Source organism: Clytia hemisphaerica, unplaced genomic scaffold, assembly GCF_902728285.1.
Source record: "Clytia hemisphaerica strain Z4C2 unplaced genomic scaffold, Clytia hemisphaerica genome assembly, whole genome shotgun sequence".
NCBI lineage: Eukaryota > Metazoa > Cnidaria > Hydrozoa > Leptothecata > Clytiidae > Clytia > Clytia hemisphaerica.
Window position 1 is genome coordinate 690,116 of NW_027103770.1, and position 26,178 is coordinate 716,293.

A 26,178-nucleotide genomic window follows, 5' to 3' on the forward strand; every position below is an offset into this window, starting at 1 on the left:
TAGTAGATAAAAGTCAAACTTAAGAGGTATTACATTTCTGGTTTTCCAATTAAGATAGTCAGATTTGAAGTGTGTTTAAATGCGTTTTGATAGATATCAAGCCTATCCAATTACTGTGACTTAAACAAATTCTTCATTTTTTTTTGATAAACATTATATATACTAAGCTGACTAAATGAGAATTTCAAATTTCACTTAATGTATTTTACGAGATAAGTAGTCGTTACTGAATGAAGGTTTTATAACATTTTGATTGATTGATGTTTTGTTTACAATAGAGCTTATTGTTCTAAAACAAAGGTCTATTGTTTAGGAACAGTTTCTATTGTTTATTGTTTCATTGAAATGTGAGGCATCTTATAAAAACTACAAGTGTCAATTTCAGAAGATCTGTTCCTTCAATACTTCAGTTACCAAATCTAAAAGAGATTAATTTGTGAGATAAAAAACGAGGTGTTTGATATATACCTTGCTGAGATATGATGTATGGCGCAGTTAGTTCTACAGACGAGCCAGCGAATACAGGAGAAAACCTAATGGCGGATGAACAGCAAAAAGAAAATGAGGATGTTCCTTCGATGGAAGAAGATAAAGAGCCAATAGACAGCAATGGAAAAGGTAATGATTTGATTGATTTACAAATTTTTATTCGGGGGTTCGAGGCAAAACGTGTATAGACATTTGTAAAATATAACCGTTTAAAAAATAATCATACACGAGTTATGGTTACAAATATGGTTAACTTTTTTCACCTCAGCGCCAGATTCGTCTTGATGCTCAGGGCAGTACCCCTTTTTCGACCGGTTCGAAGACAGTAAAACAGGACTTACTTACAGGACTTTTTTGTGACATTTTTTATATTTGACGTCAAAAAGAGTACATAAGTGACGTTTTTCTTGTATTTAAGGGTGATTTACTCGAGCTACGTTGAGACATCGACTTTACCCATTTGAAAGTCTTCTGTATTATTTTTCGATTTTCGATTAAGTGAGATCACTCAGACACTTCATTAGCTCTAAATTTTCCTAATTTCTGGACGCCTCAGAAAACAATTGCTAGCTATTTCAGATATAGTATATAGTTCGCTGAAACGCAAGTCCTTGTGTAATCAAAATATGATAGCATTTTAACCAGTTATTTAAGTAGATCATAATCTCTGTGTAATTAATGACTATAACCTCTTCTTCCATTCGTTTATGGATCAAAATCAAAACTATAAGTAAAGTTTTGTAAAAGACCTCTGTATTCAAAGACCTCGTTGTCAATATATATTTTGCACTCTTTTTGCAGAAAAAGGCGAACCAGCTCTCAGATTCTGGGTAAACTCGATACCATATCCTGGCCTAAAATGTATGGAGAGCTGGGTTTGAGTCACGCCCTTAACACAAGATGAATAGAAAATCATAGACAAGCCAAGGGTGGATTGATAGAAATAGACTAGACTTACTTTTGATAATGTATTATTATTTTATCATTTTATGATTAAAAACCCCAAACTTCAGACTGTAAAGATTAAAGTTTATGAAAGCTTGCTTTGAAGGAAATATATGAGAAAAGTTTCAAGACTATTTGAAGGATAGAATTCAGTTTGTTGCACATGAGAAAGCATGGGTGAGTAGGAAATATCTTAAGTCTGTCTCATAGAAGTAAACTTTTAAAACTTTTCTCAGTAACAACTAGTTGTATTCATTGCAATCTCTTCTGGTATTACATCACGGACCCAACAGCTAATTGGCTGTTAGTGACGTAAATCAGTCAATACGTCACTTTCGTAAAAAAGATGTCCCGGGACCCCTGGCTTGGCCCCCTACTATTTGATATCTTTGTCAAATGTTCCAATGAGAAGGTGACATAAAAGATTTTTAATACAGGATGTATCACGCAGGCTTGATTATTTGAAGAAGAGGCTGGTAAGGGGCTGTAAATCAGTCTCCATAAATGAGATTTTTTTTTCTGATGTAACTTGACTAAAGATAAAAGATAAAGCTGTCAATTTTTGAATCAGATAAAATCTTTTTTTAAATGACATTAATGCTGGCTAATTTGACTTGAGATTATCTAATACCATATAGTAATCCATATTGACAAAAGGAATTTTGATAACCCTTAAATCTTCCCACAAAGATTTGTTTACTTTTTCTCAGTCTCCCTTGTCCCTCCCTTGTCCCTCCCGCATTTTAAGATAAAGTAGATATTAGATATCGTAAGTCGAAACTCTGATGAAATTGTAAGCGCCAAGAATAAAACATTTCTTCATTTTCAAAAAGTTTCTCCCTTTTGATGATTTTAAAACCAACCCTAACAGCAACAACCCCTATACACATTGTACCGTACTTTCCTTTAACAATCTAAAATTTCCCTTAACAATCAAAAGCGCCGAGACAGCAAAAAGTGCCTATACCGTAGCATTTAGCGAATATTTGCGATTTTGGTGCTTTTGATTGTTAAGGGAACTTTTGGATTGCTATAGGTAAGTACGGAATAGATTTTAAGAACAAGGTATTTCTGAGAACGAAATTTGAAGAGTCAATAGGCAAAACTTGAATATGTTCTTTTCACAAGTGCTTAAATACCGTTAACTCTTTCCATACTGCTCAATAAAATATCTTTGGAAGGATATTCAAAGCAACTAGAGGAGACTTGAAGATATGTTCACTAATTCTTAAACCCTGTAAAGACCTTGTTATTCAAATTGAAATATTTTTCTTCTTCCGTAGCTGCCAACGAGTCAGAAACACCTACCGATCCTGATGAAGTCGAAATTACCGAAAGTCCACGACCACGATGTTTTCCCGACAAATACATGCTTCCTGCAAAATTCAGTTATTTCTTTGTCATGGCTAAGGATTCTTGCTATCAACCATACTTTATTTTATTCCTGATCGGGGTCGGGATGAGTCCTCGGGAAGCTGCCTTCATTAATGGTATTCGTCTTATAGGAATGATGTCGGGAGTCATATTCTGGGGCCACATGTCGGATAAGAAACAAAACCATAAACATGTGATCTTGATTTTGACTGTGGTTGGCATGATCCTAATGGTCCTGAATCCGTTAATGGCAATCGCTGTCGGCGACAAGAAACGTAATATTTGTCCTTATCCTATGGACACTGTCGGTAATGAAGCATTAAAGATCGAAGCTTCATTCTGGGTTTTGTTATTTTTGAATATAGTGGCTTCTTTCTTTGATGGTTGTACTGTTAGTTTTGTTGACGCTGGTGTGATCCAACGAATCAATGTTAGTAATCAACCAAAAGATTTTGGATTCAATCGTTTATTTGGTGTTTTTGGATTCTCAATCGGATCATTAGTCTCCAGTTTAGTGATCAAGAATTTCCCAACGGGAGATACGAATTGTTATACAGGCATTTTTATTCTGCACGTTGTTTTCTCTCTTGGGTTGATTGTATCATCTTATTTCCTGTTCCGTGGCGCTGATATGAAAATTCCACATAAGGAACGCAACTTGAATGTACGAAACCAGGTCTGGAAAACTTTTTCACAGATTGACAATCTGATGTTTCTGGTCACATTGCTGGTTATGGGTACAATGCAAGGAGTTTTCATTAGTTTCACATCATTACAATTGAAGAATTTGAATGCACCAACAGAGGCCCTGGGATTGACGACTATGATTGCCGCAATGTCGACAGGTTTGTGTTTAAATTGACTTTTTTATGTTGATGCAAAGTCTTTGTCTAAGGTGTGTCACTTTATTCTGCGTTTTGATAAGACTTTTTCAATTTCTACCTTAAAAAAACCATTAGAATGATGTTTTTATCCCTTAAATTGAGAGAGCATGAATGTCAACAGGTTTATGTTTATTTCTACCATACACGTTTTCTTTATAAGAACATCCAAAATTTTTAAAGCCTTGGGATATTCTTAGCTTTTTGAGTTTAAAGCCTAAAAATGTTCTTAACATGTTCTTATTTTCGCCAATTTGTGACCAATTTTACCCATTTTCCCAAGAAATTGAGTGTTTTTGAGTCCATAAAGCCTTAAAATGTTCTTAACTTGTTCTCAACATTTTGGCCGTCGAAGCCTTATGTTCTTATATAGTTTGTTCTTATAAAAAACCGTGTAACTGTGAAAGCCATGTTAAAAGTGATGGCAACTTTAAGGTAATTCTCACTGTTTTTTTCACAAGAATTCAAGCCTCCATAACCCGATTCTCTCCTAAAAACTGAAAGTATTTTCCTGGTTCCTTGAAAGAATATTTTGCCTTCTTAGAACTAGAATTTTACGTAACTTGCAAACGAATACATTCTCTTTGTTATAGAAACTCGACTGCAAGGTGGCTTCGTTATAATCATTTTTCTTTAAACCAATTTTCATTTTGCAGGACCAGCCACAGCAAGGTCCACCAAACTGATTGGTCTCTTCAAAAACACGTGGAATGTCACCATCTTCGGTTGTTTCACATATTTCGTCAGATACATCGCATTTGCTTACATCACTGATCCATGGATTGCACTCCCAATCTCTATTTTCCAATTTTTCGGTCTCGGTTTATTCATCATTGCAACCATCCACCATGTTAAATCGATCTCCATTCCTCAGATTTACACCACTATGTACGGCATTGCCAACGCAACACATTTCGGTTTCGGTTTTATTTTGGCGAATGTTATTTACGGTCAAATTTACAAGTTTTATGGTGGTAAAACTATGTTTATCGTGGCGGGAAGTACAGCTGGTGTTTGGACAGCGGTACTCGTCATTTATAAGGCATTCCGTAAAGTGGTAGCTCCGGACGTTGACGGAAACCAGGAACTGGAATCAGAACCCGACGAGAAATTACGCATTCGAGGAGAATCAATGAGATTTATGTGAATGTTATCAAATGTTAGCCATTAGTTAGAGATTTTCAGCGCATACATCGCTATAATAGAAAACTGCACAATCATTTTAGGAGAACTGCACAATCATTTTAGGAGAACTATTTACCTTCCATCAAACTTCGAGGAAGCTTCGGAGCCGGGGAACTAACTTGCTGATTGAAACTGAAACATGTCAGACAAGAGCTCGAACTATGGGCCCTGACAGGCAAAATATTGGACTTTGTTGGATTCAAAATCTCTATAAAACCAGCCCTAATAAGTGGTAGGAACTTCAAAAAGTCGACCTAGTCAGTTAAAATTTTTCAGATTTTGTGAATTTGGGACACTTTCAGATATTTTCAGAGCTTGGAATTAAAGAGTTCTGAGCAGTGGTACATCCCGTGCCCTACATTGCCCGAGTGACTCCAATTTATTAGTATTGTATAAAATCAATAAAATTGTAACTTTTTTTATGTGTTTTAAACTAATTTTTCTAATTACCATAAATCTGTGCGTGTGTATGAAATTTAAAACTATCAACTATATACTTATTAGAAATAAAAATTTATTTACATATTTACAATTATTCCCCACGATTTAACATATTTACCATTGTATAAGGATAATTTGACCAAAGTTTCGTTTTGTGCATTTCTGGTATATTCTTCAATCTTTGTTGACAAAATTGCCAAAGTACTTGAAACGATCGACATTTTGTAAGGGGTGACTTCATCGACGTAAAGAAGATTGCTTCTGGACCCATACAAAGGACTTCAGTTTTGCCTGCATTGATCCTTAATCCAAAAGGTTTGGATGCAGCATTGTAGGCATCGAGTTATTCTTTTAGATCTTTGGCCGAGTCGCTTAGCACTGCGATGTCATCTGTATATCGTGCCTCGCGAATAAATTCGTATATTACTACTTTGGTTTTGGCCTTCAAACGAAATCTTATCAGGATTGAACATCGCTGTTTGACATCTTTGAATACAACAAGGAGAAAAACTGCTGCATATATACCAAACAGGGTTGGGGCAAGCTTGCAGCCCTGTTTCACATCGCTGTTGTATTCAAACAGTTTCGATAACTTACCATCCACGATCAAACGAGCTTTGACATCAGTCTATAGAAGTTTGATGAGCTTTATCAACCCAGGCGGACAAACGATCTGTCCCAAGATTGAAAAAAACAATTGACGGTTGACCGTGTCAAAAGCCTTGGTGAAGTCTATAAAAGCAATGTATAAATCTCGATGTTGTTCCCTGCTTTTCTCCATTCATCAATCGAACAAACGACCTTCACGATAGCCTTGTTGTGAATCAGGGTAAACTCTACGTGCAAGATAAATCAATCTTTGCAAAATCATATCGGCAAGAAACTTTCTGACCACAACACTTAGAAGCGAGATTTTTCGATAATTCCCACATTGACTACGATCTCCTTTCTTGAACAGAGTCTTGATGTTTGGGTTAATGAGGTCTGACGGTAGAAGTTCTGTAATCAAGAATAGGTTGAAGAAAGTTAGAAGGTAGTTTTTCAAAGCATTGCCTCCATATTTGATGGTTTCTGGTATGATACCGTCTGGTCCTGGACTTTTTCCTGACTTCATGTTTTCAGTCGCTTTATCAAACTCTATCTCCTTGAACGGTTCATTGAGTGATTTTTCAATTGGTATTTGACTGATTTCGTTTAGAACTTCCATGTCTACATCAACTTCAATATTCAAGAGATCCGAGAAGTGTACAGTCCAACGGTCATTGATCTGCTTGTAGGTGGTTAAGAGTGTACCGTTTTTCGAACGAACTTGGTGAGTACTTTTTGATCTTGGACCATACACTTCACGAACTATCGCGTTTTTTTTTATTAAAGAAAGTTTCAGCCTGATTGGCTTTGTTGATAAACCAAGCGTTTTTTTCCGTCGAATTCGTTGTTGGATTTCTTTCTTGTTTTAGTGACGATCTTTAATGAGCGAAAATATTTCGACATCACTCTCATCGAATCAGTCATTCCGTTGCTTTCGTTTCTTTCCAAATGTGAAGGTGGCAGCTTTTTGGAGGTACTCCTTGAGATCATCCCATTCTTGAAAAAGGTTAGTCAGGTGTTGTTCAATCATTTCACGCGTAGCTTTGATAGATGGTCTGGTAGGTGGTTTTTTAACTCTTCTTTTGCGCTTCAGGGAAAACGAACATTTACAAGTGAGCAGTCTAGTACATGAAGGAGTCAGTTGAGAGGTTAATTTTTAAATACATCAATGTATTGACGTGTAAATTGATTTTCAATGGCATGATCAAGTTGATGCCAGTGTTATGACCTGGGGATGTTTCCGTGTGGGTTTGAAAGAGTTATTAATCTGAAAACATAGACCACATAACAGGGAGATCACTCTCAGTGCAAATGTCTAGAAGCAGTAGATCATTGGAATTCATCCAACCTGCACAATGCTTTCCCAGTACATTTGGCCATAACAATCAGTCGGAACCAACACGAGAGTTGAAGTCACCGAGGATAATGAGATGTGGTCATCACTGTTGGTGATGAATGAATGGTTGCTGAATTTGAGGCTGATAAGATAAAATCCCACCGGGTGGTCAGTGAGAAGGGGTAACGACTGTCTCGTTTTTAAACCATTACCATGGAGATTCCTCTGGGAATCAACTACAATTGCAATAATTTGAAAACGAGATAAACGTTACTCATGACATAAGATATGAACAAGTTCATTCATCCACCAACGCCATGACGAGATGAGAAACCTCTTAGCCAACCTCGTTTCACAAGTTCACACTGAAGTTTCCATCGAACCTCACCTACAACCTCTAACTGGAGAATCACTACCAAACAACTCTAATAAAACAGACGAAGCCCAACTTGGACGAGTCAACCAGAAATTTTGGCAAAGGAGACAAGTTGCATTCTTTAACGTAAGGATCGCAAATCTGTTCGCAAAAAGTTACCTTAGCCATACCATAGTATAAGAAAGCCGCAGCTGGAATGATGACGATATTGTTTTTGTCGTTAATGGATGTTCTATCTGGGTCTCCGTGATTTATAAGAACTAAGTCGAAGCTAACAAAATCCTTAGCCTTAAAAGTGTTCATAATATTCAATTGAAAAACAATTTACTTTTCAAGTCTCAAATTTTTCTCACTTTCCTCTCTTATCACCTTATTTGAAGGATATTTTTATAAATTCCAAATAAATTTTTATAAATTTAGGACCAAATAACACACATTTTATTAAAAGAACTAATATTCAAATGTTAAACTCTGAATGCTTGCTGTCACCTCAATACTGTTGCTTTTTTAATGAAATTTTCACAGAATGCAGCTTGAATATTTATTTACTAATACCAGTAAGAATTTTTCAAAATAATCTGGAAGGCATTTCGAGGCACTCAATTTTCTTCAAGTTCCTTAAGCACTGACATTCTGACGTTCTAGTACTTTTAAATCAAGTGTCTTTTCTTTTACTTTGATCTTATGAATGCGTGAATTATCAAGAGATTTGCGTTTATGAGCAAAATTACGTCTAACGAGGGAGTTTGTTAAAAGTCAAATTAAATTGACAATGGAAATTGTCACTGGTCCATAAAAAAATTCGTTCTTACAACATAGATAGAACAACCGAAATTCAGCTTTACTCATTCCAGCCGCGGCTTTCTTATACTATGGACATACATAGACTTCAAAGCACATTCCGATCGAACGAACAATAGAAAAAGCGGAAGTACAACAACCGAATCATCACAGTCAAGCATGGCCCGTTCAGTCCGTTCATTATGTCTCCATACGGAGGACAAGGAGGAGAAACGGAGATGATCATCACGACACTTGCAAAAAAATTCTCAGACAAAAAGGACATTGAGTTTGGTATCATGTTGAATTGGTTGAGAACTAAACTCTCGTATTGCTTGCTACGTTCAACTATCCTATGTTTGCATGGCTCGAGAACTGTTAGAGAATTGAACATTGATATGAATTAGATTGAAATTCATGAAACTTCTTGGATAAATCTTTAGTCAATTATCTTTAGATTCGTAGCTTTCGAGATTCTTTTCACATTTTTGCATTCTTATCGTTAACCCCTTAGGTGCGCCTGGTGTCACCGCAAGGTTACGCCACAACCATTTCGATGTGGCTCAGATTTGTTTACGTCTTATTTGCCTCTTATTATTGGTCCAAATGTATCGTAATTTCTTTTTTTCGCTCGAAAAAACTATTGATATCCAGGACAATTTGGTCATTAATTTCATTGCACGTGGAGCAAAAAAAACCAAAAAAACTCAACTTTCTCTCGGTTCCACTGGTCCAAATGGCACTTACAGACACCACTGTCTTGTTTGGATAAAAATCTCTGCCGAAAACTCAATTGGAATGGAAATTCTATCGTTTTTAAGTCGAAAAATTAAGTTGGGATTATTTTGGAGTGCAATTTTCCCTTCAATTTCAAATGGGGATGAAATCAAAGTCAATTTCCTAGTGAGGTTGAAATTTTGGCCAAATGGGCTCTTCCAGAAAAAAACCGTTCATAGGGGGTCGAAGATATATTGTCCAGGGGTATAGAAGAAATCCTGAAAAACTGCCATTCCATGGGGTGAATTTGCAATATCCAGAAGTAAATTTTAGTGTCCAGGGGGTAAATGTCTTTAAAAGTTCTAGGGAAGGTAATTCGCGAAAGTTTATACTCGCGAAAAATTCTCGACAAAATAGAAAATCTGTAAAGCTTCAAACTTTGAATAAAACTTTAATGTCATATTTTAGACTGCTAAAAGACTAATAAGTCAAAGGACAAATTTTCATGTGAAAATTCTCAATGTTACGTCTTAATTCGCGAAAAATATCTTTCCGTTAAATTCGCAAAAGTAAATGTCGTGAATTTTGCGATTTTTCGTCCTCGCGAAAGTTTCTACTATCGCGAAAGTTTGTATGGGGCCCGAGAAGCGGGTCTGTAACACAGCGAGAGCAGTTTTGTTTAAAGATTTCAATTTTGATAAAGAAAGGAAATGCTGAATAAGCAGAATGAACTTTGGAATTTTTTCTCAAATTTTGTGCTCATACAACACAGGAGCAGGGAACATTGTATTTTATTCCTTTGTCTAAAAAAATGCCGTGTAAGCAAATGATAGGAGATACTACAATCCTTGAAAAATGTTAGATGGACGTTGAAACAACGTTGTGTGTAAGATGCGGGGTCATGAACTGAAATAAATTTAAGGGAGAAAAATTTCGTATGGTTTCATTGATATTACTTTTTTCTATAAAATACATAACAAATTTTATTATTTACACCTCAAAATTATAAACCAATGTACATTACTAAATAAAAGTTAAATTCTATTAGTCCGGCGGCGACCCAGGATCACCCTTACAATTAGTAAATATGGGTTTTTATTTTATTTTCTCATTATATGGTCCCTTGGGACCCCAAAACCAGTTTTTGCCAAACTGGCAAAGCTGGGAAAAATTTTTTATGGGGGCTTGAAGGGGGTAGGGTCATTTTAGCCTGGGGGTCCTTAGAAAGTCGATTTTTGAAGTTCTCATTTAGCTAAAACTGTTTGCGCCATCAGATAGAGCTTGAAGAGTAGATCTCCAAAATGGGGTTATTTGTCTCATTTAGTGGACTTAGTCCCCTGGAATTGGCCGATACGTCTTCAAAAATGCAATATTTTATGCTGACGTCAGCATTTTTGAGAAAATGTTCAGCGAAAGATACCAGTTTTAACAGATGTGTCTCGAAGAGTACTATCGATTAGAGGGGTCATTTATAGGGTTTCCTGGGCTAGATCATGAGATATTTGAGTTTGAAATTTTGCTGACTCAGCGTTTTTCAACGTTTTTTGCCCTTTTCTGCTGAGTCAGCAAAATTTCAAACTCTAATATCTCATGATCTAGCCTAGGAAACCCTATAAATGACCCCTCTAATCGATAGTACTCTTCGAGACGCATCTGTTAAAAGTGGTATCTTTCGCTGGAAATCCTCTCAAAAATGCTGACGTCAGCATAAAATATTGCATATTTGAAGACGTATCAGCCAATTCCGGGGGACTAAGTCTACTAAATGAGACAAAGGACCCCATTTTGGAGATCTACTCTTCAAGCTCTATCTGATGGCACAAACAGTTTTAGCTAAATGAGAACTTCAAAAATCGACTTTCTAAGGACCCCTAGGCTAAAATGACCCTACCCCCTTCAAGCCCCCATAAAAAATTTTCCCCAGGAGGGGGAGAAGGTTTCAAATCCGCAGATATAAAAAATGACGTATTTCAAATTAAAGACGCAATGTGATTGGTTGCTGGCTTCAAACTATCTTCACAGCTAAAATGGTAGATACAGCTGCGACGGATGAATCGTGCACAAAAAGTGAAATGCTCTGGTCTGTCTGGTCCTGGTGTGGTGCTTTGATTGATGCTGGATGTTTTTGGCAGCTTAGATACCAGTACTGTACTATATTTTGTCAAGGTCAGGCATTCCGCTCACAACTTAGCCACCTCAGCAGATACATTTATCAATTTTTTTATTTATACTAGTTATTATGTAGTGATATAATGGGCCGTTCCAGTTTTTATTCGTTACCCCCCAATGGACGACATGGAATTTCCGTAGCAAATTACTTTCAAGAAAGTCCGGAATTTCCGTAACAAATTTACAAAATACTTATCAAAACCGTGGAATTCCATTATTGTTACCTAAAAAAATCACGGAATTCCAATACTTTAATGCAAAATTAAGTAAAATTCATGGAATTCCGATACTTTCTCTTTAAAGTTTGCCTGGAATTCCGTGCCAAAACTTTTTTCAAAAATTGATGTCATCCATCAGGGGGTAATTCTTTTTTTCTGGAATGGCCCAATGAACATCCATAATAATATGAGATAATGCTACTTAAAATAAAAATATATATAGCTAGCATAGATATATAGATATAGATAGACATATACTGTTGCTAAGCCTGCAATTAGGTGGGTTGTGAGTAAATACTTTCAACAGCCCCCTCTCTCTCTCTAATTCGGTCCTTAAGGGACTGAAACTTTTCTGACGACACACCCTCCAGGTCCAGCGCGCAGCAGCCTCAGTCAGTCAGATATATGATCCTGCTGACGCACTTTAACACCGGACAAGCAAAGTCCGGTGTTGGTTGGACGAGGATACTTTTTAACACCGGACAATCTCAACATCGGACTGTCCTGTGCGTCCGGTACACATTATTTTGAAAAACATGTGTCGGATGGTGTCCATCCAGAAGTAAAAAAAACAACACCAGACAAAAGGTTTCCAGTGTGGCTGAGGGATACTTTTTGGCACCAGAGTGTCCAGTGCATTGACAGGGTCGTCCTCCGATTTGATACTTCGGCCTTCAAAAAAATTATGTAGATTTTTTATAGATATTTAATTTGGGCTTGTCAAAGTTCAAAGATCTTTCAAATGGGCAAATTATTTCTTTTGAATTGAGGGATAAGTATTTTTTCTAAGCTCTAGTCTTCAATTTTAACCTGACAAAATGAAGATTAAGCTTCCGATGGCCGGTAGAAACTACGAAATGCCGGTAATTACACCGGTACCAGCCGTTATTTGGCGATAGATAAGTTTCGTAACATTTTTGGGGGATTAATTTGGCGAATTGGAAATTATGTCATCACATTAAAATGGGCGAAGATTACTCAAACATCTACTTAAACGTTGTAATTTTTCACATAATTCTTTGTTTGTTAATTTGGCGAATTGCCAAATTGAAAATTTGGTGAGGATTTAATTTGCAATTTTGGCAAAATGATTTTTTTCAGAAATTATATTGCTGGAAATCATCTTTTCAAGGATATATCATATGTTAAAATTCAATAATTTGTTTCAAAATGGCAAGCAAAAACAAAGATTAGAGTACACTTCAAGCGAAGTACTCTTAGTGCCAAATAAACGGGGGGGGGGGTTGGAAAATTTTCGAAATTTTAATATTCGGCCTTCAAAAAAATTATGTAGATTTTCGAGATTTTTTATATAGATATTTAATTTGGGGCTTGTCAAAGTTCAAAGATCTTTCAAATGGTGCAAAATCTATTTCTCTTTGAATTAGAAGCACGATTAAGTATTTTTCTAAGCCTCTAGTCTTCAAATTTTAACCTGACAAAATGAAAGATTAAGCTTCAGAATGGCCGGTAGAAACTACGAAATGACCGGTAATTACCACCGGTCACCAGCCGTTATTTTGGCGATAGATAAGTTTCGTAACATTTGGTGGGGATTTAATTTGGCGAATTGGAAATTTTGTCATCACATTAAAATGGGCGAAGATTACTCAAAAATATACTAAAAAGTTGTAATTTTTCACATAATTCTTTGTTTGTTAAATTTGGCGAATTTTGTCATCACATTAAAATGGGCGAAGATTACTCAAAAATATCTAAAAAGTTGTAATTTTTCACATAATTCTTTGTTTGTTAAATTTGGCGAATTGCCAAATTTGGAAATTTTGGTGAGGATTTAATTTGGCGAATTTTGGCAAAATGATTTTTTTCAGAAATTATATTGCTGGAAATCATCTTTTCAAGGATATATCATATGTTAAAATTCAATAATTTGTTTCAAAATGGCAAGCAAAACAAAGATTAGAGTACACTTCAAGCGAATGTACTTTAGAAACAAAATCATTTATCCTGTTTATACTGACTGAGGGCAAGAAATAAATGCTTTGTGTAGTGCTTTGTTATTCAATACACCATCACATTCTCCTAAAGGTCTATCAAGCATAAAAAACCACCCACCTTCTATTTTAGAGATCTTAAAATGAAAAAAACAACTTTAAATCCCAATTAAATCAGGAGAAAATATCAAATACACAGTTTTGACTGCTCAAGAAATTTATATTCAGTTATATTATGGATTCTGAAACTATTCAAGGTACAATCTTTTTTTATTTTATTTTCAATACGAAAAATATTAATATATCACACAGAATAGAATTATATGTTATAAGGAACAAAACTGAACCAATACATGTGACTAATGACATAACAATTGACATACATAAACCTCTCAATTTTTTTACAGATTGAATTGGTTGGAAACTTCGATTGAACATTTTGGTTTATGCCAGGGAGTCTTTTTTCCATTTAAATAAATTTCAAATTATCGTTAGCGCTATTACTGTGCTCATCTTGTATACTGTATTAAAAGAATATTATTAAGGTTTGATTCAATTATGGCGTTAACTGTGACAAACAAATGAGAACATGACAAATACATATACCAAATAAAAACATAGACCAAATCTTATTTTTGTTTAAAAGAGACAATGTGACAGAAACAGAACACCTTTCAATAATAAGAATTATGTTTGTACTTGTGTTGTTTCTTTTTAAAAATTGATTTAGAAAATGGTGATTTTTGAAATTTCTGTTAATTTTTAGTATCACAGCCCATCAACTCACATATATTTATGTTATTTTGTATTTATGTTATATAATCTTCATTTTCATTCCAGCTCTTCAGAATGAAGCAATCAGCCAATCAATACTTCTCTCGAAATGCTTGGAGGCTGCCTCTTTGGATATGCTCTATCAAAAAATAATAAGTGACAGCATCACTGATCTCCAATCTCAGACCCCTCCACTTATACTATGTGAAAGGAAATTGCTGACTTTATCTAGTCATGTTGGGTGTACGGATGGTATTCTGTATGCAATGCCTTTGATAGCAGAAATTAATGGTGAAAGACATTTATACATTAGGTAAAGAATTTGGCTTCTACTTTAAGTGTTCGCTCTAGGAATTATTTCAATCTCTCTTTTCCCATGACACTTTGTATCAACAACTGCTTAAAATCAAAATTTTTATTTTAAACTTATTGATTTTATTTGTTTGCATTCAATTTCAGGTGTTTTGAGTCGGGTGTGTACAAAGGCTACTTTGATCAAACTGAAATGTTTGGTGAACTCATGGATCAGTACGAAATCACCAAGAAGTTTGTCATCAGGATATACACAGAGTGGGATGTTCTTGCTGTTTATCACACTGAACGAAACAAACATAAAAAGGGTAAATAATTTTGAAATTTAGTCTTTTTTCCCAATAGTTGTATTTTTGTTATTACTGAACTGAATTTTTGAAATTGTTGCCCAAACTATATTCTATTATATACTTTTTTATTCAGGGACTAAGCATTCAACAACATTTAAAAAGGCTCACAACACTCGATAAACATTCAATCGATAAAACCATTAAATCAGCACACGACTCTTTAAAGGAAACATTTAAAAGTTTTGCACCTGGTTTTGTATTTTATTGCCGTAGAGACATGTCTCATACAAATCGAAATACTGATCCCAAAGATAACCATAAGATAATACTTTTCTTTGGTTCTCTACTGTCTTTTCTATTTGAAGAGAGTATTTTTAGAAACTAAGATTATGTACAAATTCGCCTCTGTGAAATATTCCACTTTTACATTACAGCTGTTCTTCGAACTCGAACTCGGAAATCTAATTTGTTGAATTACAGACAGTTTTTTAAGAGACCTAGAAAATTCAATAGTATCAGGGATAGAAAGAATTAGTGAAATTCTAGTTCGCTAAAAGAAATTTTATTTTATTTCTTATTTTTCACAGATTTTACTTGATTGAGGGTCTTGGTGCATCTGAACTCTGGTTTAGAAACTTTCAAGATTATGGAACCGAACATCCAAACGACCCATATCCAACCGTTCTTGAACAGTTCGAAGGAAAAGAAGAACTTTCACTGATCGAGCAATTCCAAGTTTTATCCCATGTCCCGAATCTTCATTCTTGGGCTTCTGAATCAAAAAGTGGAACGAAAAAACAACAATACTTTGCTTCAAATGGTTACTCCCCTCGAGATATCATCTTACGTGCTCTAGATGACATTCATTCTGACATGGAAGAAAAAGTCTCATCTATAACACCTATCTACTCGCTGATTTTATCCAAACAATACCATGTCCCGAAAGTGTCTATCCACAAACAAAATGTAAGTGTTAAACTTTTCACGTTATATGATTGATAAGATCCATTCATTTTCTAGTCTTCGGAAGACAAATCATAAAAATTTATATAATTACTACAAATAAGAAATGAAATTATGATGATTTTTTCCGATAAATTATTAATCTCGATATCCTAAATATTTTAAATTTAGAAACGGCGTACTTGCAATCAAACTCACCGGCGAAAAGTATTGGACAAGACGGCTTTGCTAGAGCATCTTGACCACCCTAATTTTGTTCAACCTGTATATGAAAAGTTGGATGTTTACCCAAATTTTCGATACAATATTTTCAACCACGGGACGATCGTTTGGCGTGAACTATCACAAAACCAACATGTTGTGGTTATGAATGATTACGACTCCGATAATATTAACGGGAACGTCAAGGTTGGTTTAAACCATTAAATGATATACTTTGAAGGCTTAGATAATTTTTTTAGACGAAAAAAAAACCGATTCGTAATTTACAATAGTTGTAAGATGGAAAAAGAAGGTGTCTTAAAAAATTGGAAAAATTCTGAAAGATTTCTGAAGATTTTTTCAAAAATTCTTTGAAAAAAAAAAATTAAATTTTTTCCAAAATTGTTAAAAAATGCTCCATTTTGGCTGATTTTAGAACAAAATACTAAGATTTTTCAAATATTTCTTTAAGGGACCACCCTTTTTGGTATTTTAGTACACATGGTACTAAAATTATTTTTGAGCTTTTTTGCAGTACCACCACGTCACTAAATGTCATGATGTCTGAGATTTTAGTACCGACCCCCCCCTGATCGTCACCTTGTTTTCTTTCCTATCTCTCTCTTTGTATTCACACCACCAAAATCACAATATGAAAATCCTGATCTCAATCCTTCGCAAGTTACGGAGAAACTTGATTATTTTGACCTCACAGAGGACGACTTTATTAGAGAGATACAAACCCTCTCTTCAAACTCAGCTGCTGGCCCAGATGGCTTTCCAGCTATATTTCTACTCAAAAACAAATCACAGCTTGCAAAACCACTCAGATTGATATGGCAGAACATTCTTGACAAAGGATTCACTCCGAAGATACTGAAAACAAGTTACATCACCCCTATTTTCAAAAAAGGAAATCAAGGATTGGCTGAAAACTATCGCCCTGTCGCTCTTACATCACACGTCACTAAAGTTTTTGAAAAGATTGTAAGAAAAAATTTGCAAGATCATCTGGAAAGAAACAACCTCTACAACAGCAACCAACATGGATTTAGGTCAGGAAGATCCTGCTTAAGCCAACTGCTTGCTCACACTGAACGTCTAATCCACTATATTGAAAATGGCTACAATGTAGATGTCATCTATCTTGATTTCAGTAAAGCATTTGACCGTGTTGATCACTCAATACTGCTACAGAAACTTGAAAGAAATGGCATTTGTGGAAAACTTCTATCCTGGATAAAGTCATTTCTTACAGGGAGAACACAGAGATCAATAATATGCAACTGAATGGACTCAAATTCGAACATATGCAATATGGAAAAAATGAAGAGCTGAAACCCTATTCAGTTTATTATTCTGATACTCGAGATCAAATTGAAACAAAAAGCCAAGTCAAAGACCTTGGAGTTACTCTAGATGTAGATATGAGCTACAATCAACACATCAAAAACCAAATCAACAAAGTGAAATCTATCAGCTCTTGGATATTTCGTACTTTCAAGACAAGGGACAAAGATGTCATGTTAACCCTTTGGAAGTCACTTGCCATTCCACACCTTGACTACTGCTCTCAACTATGGTCTCCATCAAAGAGATGTCTCATTCAAGAACTAGAGCTGCTACAAAAATCATTCCTGAACGGTATCCCCTCGTTGAGCCACTTAAACTATTGGGAAAAATTGAACCAACTGAAAATCTACAGTCTTGAAAGAAGAAGAGACAGGTACAGAATCATTTACACGTGGTGCATACTAGAAGACATTGCCCCCAATTTCAACTACAATGACGAGGCAGGCGGCGTGCATTCTTACACAAATCAGAGACTGGGTAGAAAATGCAATTTGAAAGCTATAAATGTCAAACATAAAAATATCTGGAGAGGTTGTCTCTCACAAGAAGGACCAAGGCTCTTCAATGCTCTGCCAAAATCCCTTAGAAACCTCACAAACTGTACCAAACAAACTTTTAAACAGCATCTTGACCAATTCCTCAGTACACTGCCAGACGAACCGCTGCTTCCTAATTATTTCAACTTCAGGAGAGCTGACTCTAACAGTACAACAGTAATGGTCAATCATCGGATTCAACGAATTGGATGAGTACCATAAAGTACATAATCAATAACGAAGTATCACGAAGTAAGTATCTTATCCTATTTTTCTCTTTTCTGACTGTCTGAGTTTCTGAGACTTAGTTTCTCATTTCTGACTGAGTTTTCATACCTGTCAATCATTTGTCCATCAATTTCGACCAGTCTAATTTTCGCACCGAGTGGGATTCGAACCACCACCAAAGAAAGACCTTCAGATTCGGAAGCCAGCGCTCTATCCGTTGAGCCGTCGCCGCACAGCAAAATCACGCAATTCATAACATATTATACCAAACTGGCAAAAGACGGGGGTAATATTATTATAATATGGGTAACAGTACCCCTTTTTTAAACCTGACTGAAATTCGAGCCGTTACTAGCAACCCTGCGGGGCCCAAGCCAAGGCGCCGAGTATGCACCCGGCACAGTGACAAGCCGTTACTGGCAACCCTGACCCTATCTAACCCCCGGAAAAGTGACTATCAGCGATCCGTGGATAAAAAAATAAAATAAAAAAATGAAGGTGACTATTGGCCATCCGATATAAGAGCATCCAAAACAATCATGATCTGAGCAAACAAAGGTTAACCATCATATCAGACAAAGCCAGCAGAATAGTCGTCCACCACACCCCTTTTCTTAGCGAAAAAATTCAATTGTCATTAATCATTTAAAAGTATTGCTCAATTTCTGGCCCATACCATGGGTAAAAGAACATTTTCTAGCAATAATGTGGGTCGGCGGTCCAAACTAAAATTTCCTGGTTTTCCTCTCTCTGATATGTTAGCCCCTCCACTTTACAATCTAAGGCCCTTAAATGATGATAAATCAAGAGACTTTGCTATATCAACCAAGAGCCAGGTTCCATAAATCTTGAAAATCATTAAAACAGATCATTAAAAAGTATTATTACAGCAGCTCTACCAGCTACCAGGACAATTGAACTACTCGCTACTAGGTCTACCATCTTTATGGATTCCCGCCTCACTCAAGTCAGAAGCCAATCACATCGCATAATTCTATAACATTATGTCATTTTTTATATCTGCGGATTTGAAACTTTCTTATACTGATAATGCAAAAATGGCGTCCCTGATTCCAAAGTCCTCCGACTGCACAACACAAACAGTAAGAAAGAAAAAGATACACATATTCTATGTTAGAATTGAAAATAGTTTTCAGGACATCTACTGGTAACAAAAAAAGGTATTATATGCTTTAAATGGAGGTAGAATTTTTTTCTAAATAGTTTCCAATTTTCAGAGAGCAATGAATGGCCGTTTTCATATTAATTAATTCGGATTATTGCGTTGCCGTTGATTTGGGTACGTGTCACCGTACGTAAATATCCGGTTAGGATGCAGGGCATTTCGTAAAACTATGGTGGTAAAACTTTTTTTTTTTGCATTAAATAAGGCAGCGGTCACAAATAAGTTTTTTTGTGTGTTGGAAAGTCTGAAAATTTGTCAGATTTTTTAGCGATATTATTCAAAGAATTTTGTAGATTCAGCGTCGTAGGGCCAGGCCCAATTGATTGTTTGGTTCATGTCTTAGAAGCTTTGAAAAATGGGTCTGTCGGTTGGTCGGTCGGTCAGTCAGCTCCATCAATATGCCAAAAACATTTTGTTCAACCGGGGAAATCCCACTTGTTCGACAGTATACTTGTTCGACGGTACATTTGTTCGACAAATCTTAAAAAATGTCGAACTGATGCGCTGTCGATCAACTGATCGCTTAGTTGTTCGACAGACCAGTTGTTCGACAGTTACTTGTTCGACATCCACTTGTTCGACTGTATGGTTGTTAGACACCCACTTGTTCGACACTCATTTGTCAGTGCGTCTCAAACCGCGATATTTCGAGAGCACGGAAGCGCGTCAAAACACCAGCTTTTTTAGAGTTTTGTCTCGTTTACCCAAACGCTGCAATCCTGCGTAGGCTTTGGGCTCAAGACTAGAACCCCCAATACGAGACATTGGCCTGACCGAAAAAAAATCATCATCATCAATTTTGTTAATTGTCAGAGTCGTTTACTCACTGGAAATACGCAACTTTCTGAAGTTTCGATTTTTTTCGGTTGTGCTTCATTTTAAAAATAACAAAGATGAAAAGTTACCATCAATCCCGCGAGTAAAAGAAAGTACTCCGACTAGTCTACGAAAAGTGCGCTCGCGCGGCGAATAGAATATCTCGCAAATTAATATATGCATAAAACTGACGAAATCCTTTCTTTTTTATGCTCAGGTGACGTCACCATCGATCCTGACTCGACAATGGAGAACCAAATTTGGCAATGTATAATTATTACGAGCGGCCGAGAAAGTTTGTGTGACGCAAAAATTGCGCGATAAACGAAGCCCTAGAAGAACGCCCACTGAAAATTGAAACCAGGAATTTATTGAATATTTCACTAATGAAGTATCAAACTTTTTGTTTTTTGTAATTATTATAAATTCATAATTTTTAAATACTATTTTTTGAATGTCAAAGGACAATTAAAGTGAATTTAAGCTGATTGGGTGGATATTGGGCGGACGGGCGTTTTGCACGTGCCAAGATTGGAAATTAAATGAGAGTAAAAGACGGGGGCGTCTTAGTATGTAATATTAATTCATTATTCTTTTATTTTTATTTTTCGCGAATGAAAAATGAATTTTTGATTTTTGAATTAAGAAAATATAGTATAATATATTGTATTTGATTGTCAATGCCAAAAGATACTTACGAATAATCTGCTGTGTTGCTTCGCTATTTACCCCCGGATTGTTTTAGTAGGCACTTCGGTCACGTAAATAAAAACACGTGTATATGTTGAAGCCGACTGTGGACTGACCGCAATTGCAATTACATAAATTATTGTGGAAGGGAACGCTTGAGACGAATGTTTGGGAAATCAAAAAGACAACTTTTGTGAGAATGTTGAGTTTTGTTTATATGGCTGTTTGCGACGCACTGTTTGTCGAACAAGTGGTCTGTCGAACAACTAAGCGATCAGTTGTTCGACAGCGCATCAGTTCGACGGACCAGTTGTTCGACAAAATAAAACAACGGAAATAAAACGAGGCCCGGAAAACCTAGGCCCGGAATTATCGAGTTACCAAAATTCGAGTTAGAAAATTTTCGAGTTAGCGATTTTCGAGTTAGCTAAATTATGATGAAGTGAAAGTTATGACGTCACTTAACTGTTACTCGCTTTTCCATTTTCCCAAAAGGATTTTCGAGTTAGCAATCAACTCGGATTTCATTTTTCTCAAAAAGCATAGACTGTAAGAGCCCCCCCCCCAGCGGCACCCCTAATCACGCCATCACGCAAAAAAATTTTCTCCATCACGCTTCACGAAAATCAATCTAAATCAAAGCTAAAATTTGTCATCACGCAAAAAATAGCGAAAAATAGCCCACCAAACGCGGTGACTCAAACTTTCTGTTGAATCCATTCGCCATAGTTTATAAAAAATCAAAATTTATTTCACTACATAAAAATAGAAGCTTTTCGGCTTACGCCATCATCAGTATACAAGAATGGTAAAAAATCACAAATTTGTATCTAAAATGTTGAAAAAAATTGCCTAATACAAATAAAAAAGTCATTAATAAGCGCTTGATAAAAAATTCGTTAAAAAACATAATGGGTAATAAAATTTTATTTTTATTTTATTCGCTTTATGCGCTTATTAATGACTTTTTTATTTGTAGATAATTAGGCAATTTTTTTCAACATTTTAGATACAAATTTGTGATTTTTTACCATTCTTGTATACTGATGATGGCGTAAGCCGAAAAGCTTCTATTTTTATGTAGTGAAATAAATTTTGATTTTTTCAAACTTTCTTTCCTGGCCTTTTGAACCCTAGCCAAGCCTTACTACACACCCTGACCACTCATTTTTGCTATGCTTTCACCGCGTTTACCCTGCCAAGCCAAACGCGGTGACTCAAACTTTCTTTCCTGGCCTTCTGAACCCTAGCCAAGCCTTACAACACACCCTGACCACCCATTTTTGCTATGCTTTCACCGCGTTTACCCTGCCAAGCCAAACGCGGTGACTCAAACTTTCTTTCCTGGCCTTCTGAACCCTAGCCAAGCCTTACAACACACCCTGACCACCCATTTTTGCTATGCTTTCACCGCGTTTACCCTGCCAAGCCAAACGCGGTGACTCAAACTTTCTTTCCTGGCCTTCTGAACCCTAGCCAAGCCTTACAACACACCCTGACCACCCATTTTTGCTATGCTTTCACCGCGTTTACCCTGCCAAGCCAAACGCGGTGACTCAAACTTTCTTTCCTGGCCTTCTGAACCCTAGCCAAGCCTTACAACACACCCTGACCACTCATTTTTGCTATGCTTTCACCGCGTTTACCCTGCCAAGCCAAACGCGGTGACTCAAACTTTCTTTTTTGGCCTTCTGAACCCTAGCCAAGCCTTACTACACACCCTGACCACTCATTTTTGCTATGCTTTCATTGCGTGGTAAAAATTTTTTCACTGTTAGGCTAAATTTACCCAAGTAAATTTATCCTCACTTTCGCGTGATAAGAATAATGGTCCGGAAATCTAGACTACATAGACTGGAGTCGTTTATGTGTGTAATACCGTAAGTATATATGTTATATGATATTATGATTTACGGGATTTAGTTTGTATAAGCGACTGGGAAGAATCCGGTATTCCGGCCTTATAGAATCCCCGGCTACTTACGCAGAAACTGTGTAGCGAGAAAACGAAGGGTCTTTTTCTGAAAAAAAGAGTTTATCGGACGGGGGTGCTATTCCGTTAAGAGCACAAAGGGTATAGATTAAATCAAATTAATTCTTGATCAAGCAATAACACGTATCCTCGTATCATCTGCTTTTTGATGCTTCAATCTGGGACACACGGGACGAGATTAGCATCAACAAACTCTCAAAAACAAAATTTTTTTTGAGCGGGAAAAAATTATAATTGAAATAATGACACTTTTCTTTTGTTTGGACAATGGAGAATAATTTCTTGGGAGAGGAAATTGTTATGTGTACTGATATCTCCTTTTATGTGTTTCAACCTTGTTCAACCGATTATGTGCGTCTCTTTGGGGTGGGACTCTGAAATTCGGCGAACCAGGGCTCTAAGTTGGGACCCACAATTCGGGACACTGAAGTGGGACTCTGAATTCTGCAAACCAGGACTTTGAAATTCGGCAAACCGGGTCACTGAACTTACAGATATCTACATATCTCTGTGGTTGTTCTTTCGAACTTTGTGTATTTATTTTTTTGCGATCACAAATAAAGGGCTTTTCCAGAAAAAAAATCGAATATGAGGGAGGGGCAGAAGCAGCCAACGACAAAAAAATCGTAAATACCTATCTGGTTCTTATTTGCCAGCTGGAAGGATTTTTCATGAAAGAACAGATACCCCGATTCCAAGGGCACAAGTCTTCTACTCAGAACAGATCGTGTTTTTCCAGCCAAGAGAACAGATGCAATTTTATGAGAAAAAAACTTTGCACGTTTTTAATAAGAGTATAAAGAAAAACGGAAAGAAAAATTTTTGCTATAATAGAGCACCAATGTTTATTTATACATTTCGATCAGTTTAGCTTCCCATCTACAATAAAGAATTCTCTTATCACAGTATAGAGGTTATGCTTCTTTGTTTCACCACGATAAGCTTCTAAACTAAACTTTCACCGGCGCTGGACCTTCACGCCCAACGGGCTTCTTGTTATTTTTCAAACTAGAGCGATTCGGATACCGGTTGAAAAGGAAGCTAGAGGTGTCGAAACTAACATGATGAGTTTTCTAAACTATGATTCTGTCCTCTTATAACTAAAGTGAATCAAAGATATATGTGTTGCATGTAGGAGATGGGGTAGAGTCACAGATTTGTAAAGCCCGAAGGGCTAGATATGCAACTTTAAGCTGTCTCCAGCAAAAAAAAGTGAAGGAAAAAATTGACTTTTTAAATTCGTGCCCGCGGATAGGATCTAGCATTTTAATTGTTTTTGGAGCGCGAGATAAAAAAAAGTAGGCGGCAAACGCTATTTCACATCTCTCAAACCGGTGAAATTGCATATTTTAGTCACGTGACTTTGGTAGGAAATCCTTCCAAACCTAGGCTTCACTTTTCGATAAAAGCCGCATATCTAGCCCTTCGGGCTTTAAAGATATCTGTGGGTAGAGTATTCCTTCAATAATCGGATTCAAAAATTGGGATTATTTGGCAAAAGAGATCTTGCACATTTCGTTATGTTTACGAGATTCCGATAAATAATGAGATCTCTCACGAGCCCGCGTGGGGAAAAATTTGTGCGCGTAAGCGCACAGGCGAGCGCAACGTTTTGTTAGGGATAATCACCTCATCCCTAACGTGCACCCAGACGGTGGTGCACCCGTGTGTGGGGTCTTCTTGGAGGAATGGCGATTATAACAGTTAGCCTAACTCGTCAGCTGGAGTTATTTTATGTATACACTATATGTGGAGCTGGGAGTCCGTGAGAGATCTCATTATTTATCGGAATGTAAGTTACGTAATTTGCCGCCATTATGGAGTAGACATGACTTACTTGACTTGACTTAACAACATAGGTCTATCGACCCTTTGCGACTCTTCTGACAAACTCTGCCCATTTCAAACCTCGTTTCAAACGGTCTCTTGTGTTTCGTTCCGTAGTGAGGAGAGTACTGTGCTGGTGTACTGCGGGCAATATTCTAAAGGTGGACTCACTCACATTAGATAAAGAGCGCTGTAATCAATATAGGCTAGCGCAAGACAAACTTTAAGACGCCAAAATACTATTTTCTATATACAGGAACCCCCGGGAGTACTAGGGTTGGTTGGTACTAGGGTTGGAAGCTGATATCATTTTTGCCACCGCAGCGAGACTCAGGACGAGGAGACAGATAGCATCACGCAAGGATATTGGATCCCTTACAATGGGTGCTATTGCTCTCATTTTTGTGATTTGTTTCTAAAAACTTTAGACACGCCCTAACTCACCCGAGACAGCCGTAATGGCAGTTTACGTAAAAAATAGCGGCGGTAGAGTTTGGAACAAAGACCACCAAACTCTACCAGCTGTAAAATCTTTTCGACAAAACACCCGTGACTAGAAGTTTATGGTCTATTCTGTAAATCAAATGGTGGTAGCGGTGGTAGTAACTGATTCCTGTTTCAAAAGACCCTCTATTTTTGAAACAAAGAGGCCGATCTGTTAAAATAAAATCAATGCATCTATCCTCTTTTGACTTGAAGCATGTTGATGGATTTTTTATCAAGCTCTTCAAAGAAAGTCTTTTAAGTTTCGAAATGTCAAAAACAATGCTTCGCTCTCCACCGTTTTATTTGATGTTTATCCAGAGTCCTATGATAAATCCATGATAGTTTTAACGAGGATCGTTGACAAAGTTTTTGTCACCATCAGTTGTTTCACTATCCCTTTGTTCGGCTACTCCATGGATTATGGTGTTCCTTTGACGTTGGTCGTGATCCCTCTTTTCTTTGATTTCAGCGTACCTTGTCTCTTTTACGATTGATTTCAAGCCACTCGCTAGCACTTATGTTGCGTTGGCATACGATTTTTGGGCTTCGTTGACTTTGGTTTACAACTTTTGTCAAGAAGGAAGACTGGATCTCTTTTAAAATTGATGATAAAACAAAAGGAAGCAAAATCCCCAAGTTAAAAAATGAAAAAAATAAATCGGAAAAACTAAAGGAAGAAAAATAAACCTACAAGCATGGTCATAGTATTTGAGAAAAAAGAGAAATTCCCCAGAAAGTTTTAAAACCACGCAATCTACTTGTAAGTGCTCTAAAGGAGGTTTCGAAGTGTAGAGTTTTAGCTCTGAGTTTTAACGCTAGACGCATTAACGCTTGTAGTTATGGAATGTCCAATTCCAAAATTCAAGATATGAGGTCAAAGTCTGATTTCTCGTGAAACGGTTTTATTAACTCGGAAAAAATTATCTCGGGGATACTCTTCCAATCCTCTCGTGTATGTATTGGCCAATTTCCCATCGGAGAGGAATGAGTGATAGTCAACTACTTTTTATGTGCAACGGGTGCAACTAAGCTTGAGCGTAAAGCTAAAAATATTACGGTTGGACCCGCC

At 36.6% G+C, this 26,178-nt stretch overlaps 2 protein-coding genes across 2 annotated transcripts; both read left to right on the forward strand.

The window, feature by feature from the left end:
- Positions 1-386: 386 nt before the first annotated feature.
- Positions 387-5,409, forward strand: LOC136805871 (major facilitator superfamily domain-containing protein 6-like). Its single transcript, XM_067062437.1, has 3 exons — positions 387-618; positions 2,718-3,653; positions 4,346-5,409. Exons 1-3 carry the CDS (start codon positions 480-482, stop codon positions 4,834-4,836), a joined length of 1,566 nt encoding a protein of 521 aa, XP_066918538.1. The 5' UTR covers positions 387-479; the 3' UTR covers positions 4,837-5,409.
- Positions 5,410-13,591: 8,182 nt separating this feature from the next.
- On the forward strand, positions 13,592-15,010 carry LOC136805991 (uncharacterized). The gene is made up of 4 exons (XM_067062574.1): positions 13,592-13,711; positions 14,295-14,541; positions 14,688-14,848; positions 14,964-15,010. Exons 1-4 carry the CDS (start codon positions 13,690-13,692, stop codon positions 15,008-15,010), a joined length of 477 nt encoding a protein of 158 aa, XP_066918675.1. The 5' UTR covers positions 13,592-13,689.
- Positions 15,011-26,178: the final 11,168 nt, after the last annotated feature.